This window comes from Rhinopithecus bieti, unplaced genomic scaffold (assembly GCF_001698545.2).
Source record: "Rhinopithecus bieti isolate Rb0 unplaced genomic scaffold, ASM169854v2 scaffold_36410, whole genome shotgun sequence".
In the NCBI taxonomy this organism is placed as follows: domain Eukaryota; kingdom Metazoa; phylum Chordata; class Mammalia; order Primates; family Cercopithecidae; genus Rhinopithecus; species Rhinopithecus bieti.
This window is the reverse complement of record NW_016816076.1, coordinates 1,458,631-1,469,525: the sequence shown is the minus strand read 5'-3', so window position 1 is coordinate 1,469,525 and position 10,895 is coordinate 1,458,631. Positions and strand designations below refer to the sequence as shown.

The 10,895-nt window shown below is 41.5% G+C and overlaps 1 protein-coding gene across 1 annotated transcript in view; it reads left to right on the top strand.

The window, feature by feature from the left end:
- The first annotated feature begins 328 nt into the window (after nucleotides 1–328).
- LOC108516701 (calcium-dependent secretion activator 2-like) overlaps nucleotides 329–10,895 on the top strand; it is a 154,488-nt gene continuing 143,921 nt past the window's right edge. Inside the window, 2 exon segments of the mRNA XM_017854305.1 lie at nucleotides 329–848; nucleotides 850–1,078. Coding sequence (XP_017709794.1) covers nucleotides 745–848; nucleotides 850–1,078 — 333 coding nt within the window. The 5' untranslated portion in view covers nucleotides 329–744.

Sequence of the window (10,895 nt, the reverse complement as noted above, 5' to 3'; positions counted from 1 at the left end):
CGTGGTGAAGGACTCCAGTCCCGCTTTGCCGCGCTGGGGTTCAATCCCGGGCAGCAGGTTCGGGTTGGGGAGATGTCTCGGCCGCTCCCCCTCACCTCTTGTTAGGGGACAGTCCCTCTCCGCTCCCCATTCCACCTCCACCTGCTGGAGAAAAGATCATAGGTGGTAGGGTTAGGGTAGTCCGAGCAGCCCCGGTGGGCGCTTACACGGGCCACCGCGCTCGGCCGCTCCCCGCCTTTGCAAACTGTGTGCTAGGGCACCAGGCGCCCGGGCAGCAACGGCGGCGCGCGCACGCGCACTCCGCGGCCCCGCGCAGCTCGACATTCAATTCCACGTGTTGCTTGTAGTAAGCGCCACAGGTTCCCCACCTGCGTCCAGCCGCTCGGGCCGCTCTGCCTCTGCTGGCGGGCTCTGGAGAACCGCTGGGTCGGCGCGCCCCGGGCTGGCGGAGCAGTTCCTGAGGCGCTCAAGCTCACCCCCAACGCTAACTCCGCCTATTCAATCCCGGCGGCTCCCCCTCTCCCCCCTCCCAGTCCTCCTCCCGGCTCCTGCCCGCCCCTTTCGCCCTGGTGATAGGAAACACTCCTGAATCTAACTCGACGTGTCCGGAAAGCCCTGGCCAGTTTTCCTTTCGTTCTGGGGCCGCTGCAGCCAGCTCCGCGGCTCCCTCAGACCCGCGGGCGCAGCCGCCGGGGGTGAGGCGCCTGGGGACCGCGGGCCGAGCGGCGGGGATTCCCGAGCACCATGCTGGACCCGTCTTCCAGCGAAGAGGAGTCGGACGAGGGGCTGGAGAGGAGAGGCCGCGATGGTGGCGGCCCGGCGGCTCGCAGCCGAGCTCCGCCGGCCCCCTGACTCGGGAAGGCGGCGGACGCGCCGGCGGCGCGGCGGCGGCGGCGCGGCCAGATCCGTGAGCCCGAGCCCCTCTGTGCTCAGCGAGGGGCGAGACGAGCCCGAGCGGCAGCTGGACGATGAGCAGGAGCGGAGGATCCGCCTGCAGCTCTACGTCTTCGTCGTGAGGTGCATCGCGTACCCCTTCAACGCCAAGCAGCCCACCGACATGGCCCGGAGGCAGCAGAAGGTGAGTTGCGGGACCGGGCGCCTCCTGCCACCACTTCTCCCTGGGGTTTTCTCCCGGGAGAGCTCTGGGACGCCTCCCGTCCTTCTGCGAAACGCAGGACACCGTATTTTTGTTAGTCTTTGAGGGCAGAGGAATCTTTGGGGACAAGACGGTGCTTTCACCCGCCGGGTATGGGGCTGCAGCGGACACCTCTTCTCCTCCTCCCCGCCTGGGCTGGCAGGAGCTGTCAGCTCACCATCCGTGAGACAGACCGACAGCGCCGGCCGTGCCGCGGTTGCACCCGGCAGGCGCAGCTCTGGCCGGATTAGAATGCGACTCCCACCAACTTAATTTCCAACAGCACTGGTGCATTCCTGTCCACCTAGCCTGGCGTGATATTGCTAGAGCTGGGTTTGCCGAGGGTCTGAATGAGTGGTGTAGCTAGGCGAAACAGGTGGAGCCTGAGTACTTTTCTTGTCTTAGCTAAAGAGAAATCTTCACTTAAGAGGGGTAGAAATTTTCCTCAGTGAATGAAAAAGTTAAATTCATACGTTTCCTATATTGCCATACAACCAGGGCATCAAATCCAAACACCGAAGAAGGCATGCAGCTTTGTAAAGTGTCTATGGGTAAGTAATTTCTGGTCTGGGCAGGCCTAATTAATGAAATACATTCTTACTGATGAAAGATAAAGGATTGGTGCATGACCACTTCATAACAAATGCTTTCCAAATGCTTTTTTGGGGAGCAAAATGCTTTTTCTCCCCCAAAAGGTAAGAAGTTTGTTTCAGGTGAAAGGCCGGCCAACTTGAGTTTCAAAACAAGACCCCAGGGGCCTGATGTTCTGTAGCAGACAGGAGTAATGACTCAAATTGTCCTAAGTGGTTAAATGTTTACAATAGAAACTCTAGGAAATCTTTTTAATAGAATGCTGAACCTGGAAGGTTCTGCAGAAATCCTTAACAGTTCCCTCAGTTTGTGATAAGACCTAGAGATCCAGAGAGGTTGTAGTCTGTTCAAGGCATACCTAGATGCACAGACATTTATTAGTTTTCTGAAATACTAACTTCAGTGTGTGAGACATTTTTAGAAATTTGGAGAGGTTTTGAGTTGACTTCAACTGTAACTGTAGTTCAGAGTAAATTCAGTCTCCCTACACTCTCCCACCCCCATTTAGCTAACCTTTATTTTTTGAGGTATAATTGAATGTAAAAAGCTATACATAGCACTCAACCCTAACTATTGGTGGTTTTATAGGTGTATAAGTATCATGGGGATAAGTATACACCTATGAAACCACCTATAGTTAACACTGTTGTATGCTTAAGGTCTGCCCTCTTAGAAAAAATTTTAAGTGGTCTTTCCCAACTTTTTAAAACACACACAAACTGAGCAACCATTTTGGAATCATTTATTCTCTGGGGATCCTTATGGAATATTTCTCTACAGCTGGAGACTAATAACAGATCCTTTAGGTAACCTAGCCCTAGGTATTGAGTCACAGAATGTTACAGATGGAAGAGATCTCGAGATCCTAGGGAGACTCCTCATGTTGGAGAAGAGAAATGGGTCATAATAGCATTTCCCAACCCCAAACAAATTGGCACAGTTAAAGCCACCATTACTCAGGTAAGTTTTGAATGCCCTGCGGTGTTTTTATGAGCCTGCTACTCCACTCCTGAATGAATCCCATACTTCCTAATCAGTTGCTCCAGTTGAGTCTGTTCTGAGGCAGTCACCCGTGGCCACTTCTCGATTCTAGTCAAGCGACTGTCAGCTTCAATAGTCATTCTTAAACTAAAATTTTTTGTATATGTTGTGGTATGAGTTCATATCATCCAGTCTCTAGTTTTACCATTCATATTGCATTTAAGCCTATTTTTAATGTATTAAAATGTTTGGTAAAATTGAGATTATTTTCTCCCTGTAATATTATTCTTGAAGATGCATTTGCAGATTTACTACGAGTTGATTTATACCGTGAATACTTGTTGCATTTTGTTAATGAAGTGGACCCTCCCTTTGCTGTTCAAATAGTGCAGTTTTCTCTGACTCCTTCTGTTTAAATATTTGTTCAAAATTATTTGAATTGGCGAGCAGGTGCATTCATAACGCTACTGAGGAGACTATTGTTACAACCTTATCCAGGCATTCCCAAAGACAATTTCAAACTACAAAAAAAGCAAAATACTCATATATTCTATGAAAAAAAATTTAGAATCCTTAGGAATTTCCGTATTCTAAATGCTTAGAGCATTGAGCACAGATGAACTTTTGTGAATTACTTTTATTTTTTATTAAGATGAATGCCAAACAACCTAAGTATTTATTCAACCCTCCTCCACCTTTTAAAAAATGTGCTGCTTACTAAAGGGAGCTGGAGCAACTTTTGGCAGTCTGGTTTCCTCCTAGGGTGAAATGAAATGGGAATTTATGTTCATGTGAATTTGATGCACAAGCTAATAAGTAATGCCAAAACTTCCTTGAAGTCTTGCATTATACAGTTAGATTATTTAAAAGAAGTAACAAGGTAATTGCAAAATCACTATTCCATTGTATATTTTATTCTGTATCTTCAAGTAGTCAGGCATCCAGTAAAAATATTTAATAGCTTAAATTGTCTTTGAAATGAATATTGCTGCTTACTCACTTCTCTCAACTTCAAGAATTTAGAGACTCAGAAATTGAGATCTGAAAGGGTCCTCATTTTATGAAAAAAATTAATCACAAAGGTAAGAGCTTTACCTAGGAGGCTAGGAGTCAGGTTTCTCTTCAGTCAAAGCCCTTTCACTATCAGAGTTGGTGAGTTTCTATGAACCAGAGCTGAGCAGCCTGTTATTTATTTTTTTCACTTGGCTAAAATGGTCCACAAAGTTAGTAAGAGGTTGTGTCTGTGAGCTGTTTGAGAAAGCTTAGTAGCATTAAACACAGTTAACGAACACATGAATTTCTTTGCTTTTGTCTAGACTATTTCAGTTTCGAGAAATAATACTGGTCAGTTTATGACATTCAAGCCCTCTGACCACTGATGGTTTTACAGAAAATTCTGGGGGTGCATATGGGCTACACACTGTGACAGAGTGCCTTTCCAGGAAGGTGCTACACCTCCTAAGTGAACATATCCATTGGTTCACACATGATATGAATATGAACTAACGAACAGTGATTGAAAAATGACATCAGTAGTGATAGTGCTTGAGCCTCTAATGCTGATTTACCTTGATTACCTTTGCATCACCCCAATGCTAATAATGATGATGATTAACTTTTGATGGTTCTAGATCTTTGGTTAAAGGTAGGGTCAGTGTTGAAACTAGAAAAACAATAATACAAATCAGGTACTAATTAATAAAGACAATTGTTAGACTTTAGAAAATCATTGAGACCTTGGACGAAAAAATAACAAAAGGGTTCCTTGGTGGTTTGAAAGTTAGGGAGATCCTGATAAGCATAATGACCAACATAGAAGAGATTGAGTACCTTTACTCATGAATGTGAGTTCACAGACTTCAGGTCTAAATTGGTAACAATATTTAAGATGTATATGACTTAAACTACTGGTAGTTTTGGTTAGAATCCATAGGTTTCTAGTCACTGCTCTTTTCATTATTTGAGTTTTTATGTATTTTTTAACTAGAAATAAGAGGGTATTAAAATGGAACCTACTAACCTTCCATATAATTCATATACCTATGTTTTTTATGTTTCAGTGTCTGTCTCCACTGTAACCACACTAAATTGTGCCTTATTAAGCCATTTTGTATAATCACTCCTACCACTTTGCGTAATTTTCTGTGATAATTCTAAGTTTGAGAAATGTATGTAAATAATACTGTGAAATTGCAGATAGTGGGGAAGTAAACAGGTAAAATTGATCTGGAGAAGAACATTGTGGGGAAATAGTATTGGGTGAAATAATATACCTCCAACTTGCTTATTTGAATGTTGTAACTACTATAAAGTGGCCACTTTTATCTCTCTTTGTACATAATGGTACTTCCCGGGTTTTATTTTGTTTTCATCTTCTGACTACTTTGGTGTCTGTTGTAAACATGTAAGTCTCAGATTCAGTCTATGCCGTAAAGAATTAGTGAGGTATAGGATGGAGTAAAGATAATATAAAGACAATGTGAAAGGGTTTTTTACTTTTCTGTGGGAAAGTGGGAACTAGTGTTCCTAAACATGTTTTGAGACCTCTGAAACTTACCTTATTTCCCTAAAGAAAGCCATGAAAATGGTAATACCTGTTGGTGTAAAACTAGTGAATTCAAAGTAACACTTTCCTAATGTTTCTAGCAAGCCCCAGAGACAAGTTAGCAGTGTTGAAGCCCCATAGTATGCCTTTCTTTCTGGCCTGCAGGTTTCCAGCAGATCTGGTGATAGTCCAAAATGCCATACTCTTAGGGAGATGATAGGGTGATTTATCTTTTATGTTCCTTTGGCTTTGATACATTAAGGTCCCAGTACAGAAGAGATGGGTTGTGTTATTTGCTGCTTTTAATTATAGGGAATACCTTGCCCTGTGGGGAGTGAGTTGGAAACCACATATTAAAGTAAAACCTTACAGTGGACTTAAAACAGTATCTTAGGGAAAATTGCTTGTTGCTTCAGCTGATTCTTTTAACCTTCCACAGGGTATCCTGAGACCACAGCACTTAATTTGGTGGAATGAGTTGTGGTAATGAGAACTCAGACGGATTAAGTGATGTTGTCATTTGCTTCTTTACTTCAAAAATGAAATCAGCTGCAATTTTGATATATAATGACTGCTTATAAAGTGAAATAAAATATTTTAATGGTGTGTTTTCCCTTTTCAGTTTTGTTTTGTTTTGCTTTTAATGGAAACAGCTCTCTTCATTCATACTCTTACAAAATAAACACAGTTTGTAAGGTCATTAAAGACTTTCAAAACAAAATAGGAAAGCTGACGGCCAGATTATAAAGTCTGGGAATTCTGAATGGAAAATTCTTTGTCATTTGCTAGTGAGGTAGATCACTTTTGACTGATTGTGCTACTTTATATTCATTTCAAATTAATCAAGACCTTTGGGAAGGAAGAGGTGGATTGCATAGTCATGTGACATTGCTATTTCAGGTTTTAGCCTAGGAAAGACCTAATAATTTTAAATAGTGGACATATCAGTGGGACAAATGGCATATTTTCTAGGGTTTGAAGAGCATTTAAACATCAAATTATGGAATTGTTGTCCAAAATCTGTAATATTTCATTCTATGTTCACTGTGTTTCAGTTACTCAAAAATTTTGATATGATTTCCTTAAGGAAAAAGAAGTGTGATTCTTATCTTAACTGCACATTAGAATCACCTGGAGAGCTTTAACAACCATCTCATTACCCAGGTTGTACCTCAAGGTAATTAAATCAGTCTCAGGGGGTGCAGTGTTAAAGCTTCCCAGGTGATTTCAGTGTATAGCCAAGGTTGAGAACCACTGTTCTAAAGAGAAGGTACAGAAAAATGGCTTACTTTCACCTATGAAAGTATTTGCAATAACGAGTAAGATTACTAATTAAGCTGGTATTCCATGTGCAGGAAAAGGTAATAGGGATACTTGAAGCAGGGAACAAAAAACAAATATTCTAGAGTTTGTGCAGTTGATAAGGTGGAGAGGCTGGTGCATATTTATTTAGACTTATAAAAGGTGTCTAGGTGCTATGCTGGAGGCTTTTGAATTATATTCACAGTAGTGTCTTTTATTCATTGTAAAACTGTAGATAAATCACCACATTAGCAATGGAAAATATACATCGAATACTGAGGGTAAGCATGAGTGTTGCTTTCTATTCCAAAATGAACTGGGAAGAATACAGTGAAATCTCCAAGTTGGAGCTGACACTCAGTAATTCCTAACTGAACAGTACAGCTCACAAAGGTCCTACGAGACCGTTAGTGGGTAACCTGTTTTCTCAGTATAGGTAGTAGTAATGCATACAGGTTTTCCAAAAAGTAAACTTTAGAAGTCATTCTAACATAACTGTCTTATTAAATAATTAAAATGACTTAAACAATTTAAATTCTGCTATGTCCAAAATTATAACATTAGGTGGACAGTAAGGAGAAGCTTCTATTTTCCTCAGATTTTATTAAAAAGGTACATTGGTTTGTGTTTGGGAGCCTTTTACTTTGTACAGCATCATTAATGCTCTGCTTTACTTCTTGAAACTTTTATCATACCACTTTGTAGACGTGGTTTCAGTACTTTCATTTTATACCTTCAAGTTAGTGATGGGTTTTTATAATGAAAATATTACTGGGGCAAAGAGCCTGAAAATTTAAAGCCTGTCTTTGCCAGTCTAATAGCTGAGATATTTAATTTGCTCCTTTCTGATTGCTTGTGAGAATGAGTATGTGTAGGCTAGTATACTTTTCCTCTTTTCTTTTCTTTCTTTTTTTTTCTTTTCTTTCTTTCTTTTTTTTTTTTTGAGATGGAGTCTTGCTCCGTTGCCCAGGCTAGAGTGCAGTGGCATAATATTGGCTCACTGCAACCTCCTCCTCCTGGTTCAAGTGATTCTCCTGCCTCAGCCTCCTTAGTAGCTGGGACTACAGGAACATGCCACCATGTCTGGCTAATTTTTGTATTTTTAGTAGAGATGGGTTTCACCATATTAGCCAGGCTGGTCTCAAACCAGCCTTGTGATCTGCCCACCTTGGCCTCCCAAAGTGCTAGGATTACCTATGTGAGCCACTGCACCCGGTCCTTTTTTTTTTTTTTTTTTTTTTTTGAGACAGAGTCTCACTCTGTTGCACAGGCCAGAGTGTGGTGGTGCCATCTTGGCTTACTGCAACCTCTGCCTCCCGCATTTAAGTGATTCTCATGCCTCGGCTTTTCGAGTAGCTGGCATTACAGGTGTGCACTATCATGCCCAGCTAATTTTTTGTACTTTTAGTAGAGATGGGGTTTTTCCTTGTTGGCCAGGCTGGTCTCAAACTCCCGGCCTCAAGTGATCTGCCCGCCTTGGCCTCCCAAAAAGCTGGGATTGCAAGTGTGAGTCACCATGCCTGGCCTGCAGCCTGACTTTTGATGAACCTCTGCTTTCATTACTAAGCTTTATGGCCCAATTAAACATTAATAATTTCCTTGGTAAACTATTTATTGAGTCCCGATTATGTGAATTTAGCACTATCCAATATGTTCTGCAGATATAGTAAGAAAACAAGCAGAAATCCTCTTGTGGGCTAATGTTCAATAATTATAGGTTGCATGTCTGTAAGTTTATTTAATTCTTTTTTCAAATTATCGTGTAATTTTAATTTATGACAACTTTGTATTTTAATTTCTGGTGTGGTTATTTTCCCCTCTTCTGTGTCAGGAATTTTTTTTTTTTTTTTTTTTTTTTTTTTGAGACGGAGTCTCACTCTGTCGCCCAAGCTGGAGTGCAGTGGCTGGATCTCAGCTCACTGCAAGCTCCGCCTCCCGGGTTTACGCCATTCTCCCACTTCAGCCTCCCAAGTAGCTGGGACTACAGGTGCCCGCCACCTCGCCCGGCTAGTTTTTTGTATTTTTTAGTAGAGACGGGGTTTCACCGTATTAGCCAGGATGGTCTCGATCTCCTGACCTCGTGATCCACGCATCTCGGCCTCCCAAAGTGCTGGGATTACAGGCTTGAGCCACCGCGCCCGGCCCCTGTGTCAGGAATTTTTTACTTGTATCATTCTTCCTTCCCTTCCCACTTTTTTTTTGAGATGGAGTTTCACTCTGTCGCCAGGCTGGAGTGCAGTGGCGCGATCCCTGCTCACTGCAACCTCCGCCTCCTGGATTCAAGTGATTCTCCTGTCTCAGCCCCCGGAGTAGCTAATTTTTGTGTTTTTTGTAGAGATGGGGTTTCACCATGTTGACCAGGATGGTCTTGATCTCTTGACCTCATGATCTACCCACCTCGGCCTCCCAAAGTGCCACTTTTTAAAAATAGTGCCGTAGTATAGCATCTTTGTTAGGAAAGTGCTGTCTTCAGAGGGCCTGGGCTTCATCTTCTCACTTATTCACTGTGTGAACAAGGCACTTCATCTTTCTGGGGCCTGACTACTACTCCTTTAGTAAAATGTTGATAATGACTTCATAGGATTTCTGTTGTGATGAAATGAGATGCCTGTAAAGTACATGCTCCTGATTAGATGCTATCATTTCTAGTTGTTAATTAAACCGGTTTGGGAAACAATGATATTTTTACTATATTCAGCCTTCTAGGAGCATACGATATCTTCAGTTAGTCAAGACTCTTTGTAACTTTTTGAAGGTTTGATCATATAAATCTCTTGCATTTATAATCAAGATATTTTTATATTTTATATTTTTTCTTATTGTGACATCTTTTTTAATCATCTCATGGTAAATGGGAAGCTTTTAAATGTTATTAACTAGTCATTGATTTTACTTAATTGCTGTCTTCAGTGTTGATCGTTTTAGATTTTCTAGGTAGGCAGTTGAATCATCTGTTGACAGTGATGGCTTTTGTCTGGTTCTGTCCAATAGCTATACCTCTTTGGTTTCATATGTCACCATACTCTTTAGAACAGAACAGTATTTGTACTTGTTGCCAAAACCCTTGTTTTGATCCAGTATTCACCGGGCAATGCTTTTGGTGCTTTACCAGTGAATATACGGTTGGTTAGGATTCTTGGATAGAATTCTTGGTATTCTTTATTGTTTATCCTTTTTCAAAAATTACATTAAGATAAAATATGTCAATAATTGATACTGAATGTTATCAAATTTCATTTTTTGTATTAATAGAGGTGAATGCCTAGTTTTGTTTTACTAATGTGACATATCAGATTACTAGGTTTCCTATTATTAAAGCATATTTGCATTTCTCAGGTAATTTCTACCTGATTATGATTGTTTTTTTAACATGCCTTTGACTTTGAGTTTCCTGTACTTTTAGTTTTTACATGTATGTTCATAAGAGAAAGGTCTATCGATAATGGTGTTAACTGAGAAACATTTTACCTTCATTTGTGCTCTAGAATAGTTTTTTTGTTTTGTTTTTAGTACATAAATCATCTGACACATGAAGTTTTGGAAGAATTCACTTGTGAAATTACCTACATCCAGACCCTGTTTTCTTTACCCTATTGCTTTTTCTTCTTATTCAAAATTAAAATATAATTGCGTGATTTCAGAAAATTGGCTATTTTCAGATATATTAGCATATTTTCGCTTATTTTCCAATATCCTTTATGTTGGCTCTAAGTCTTATTTTAGATTATATTCTTCCTAATATATATACACACACACACACACACATGTATTATATATGTATGGAGTGCAGTGGCTAATACACGTAATCCCAGCATTTTGGGAGGGTGGGGTGGAAGGATCGCTTAAGCCCAGGAGTTGGAGACCAGCCTAGGCTACACAGTGAGACTCAGTCTGTACAAAAAATAGAAAAATTAGTCAGGCATGGTGACTCATGCCTGTGGTCCCAGCTACTCAGGAGGCTGTAGTAGGAGGATCACATGAGCCCAAGAGGTCAAGGCTACAATGATTTGTGATAGCACCACTGCACTCCAGCCTGGGTGACAAAGTGAGACCCTATCTCAAAAGAAAAGATAAATATAAAATTAGATTTGCTGGGTTCCCTTTTTTTTTTTTTTTTTTTACCTGGTTTCTTTCTTTTTTACCCAGGCTGCAGTGCAGTGGAACGATTCTGGCTCACTGCAACCTCTCCCTCCCAGGTTCAAGTGATTCTCCTGCCTCAGCCTCCCAAGTAACTGGGATTACGGGTGTGCACCACCACGCCTGGCTAATTTTTGTATGTTTTAGTAGAGACGGTGTTTTGCCATGTTGGCCAGGCTGGTCTTGAACACCTGATCTTGTGAT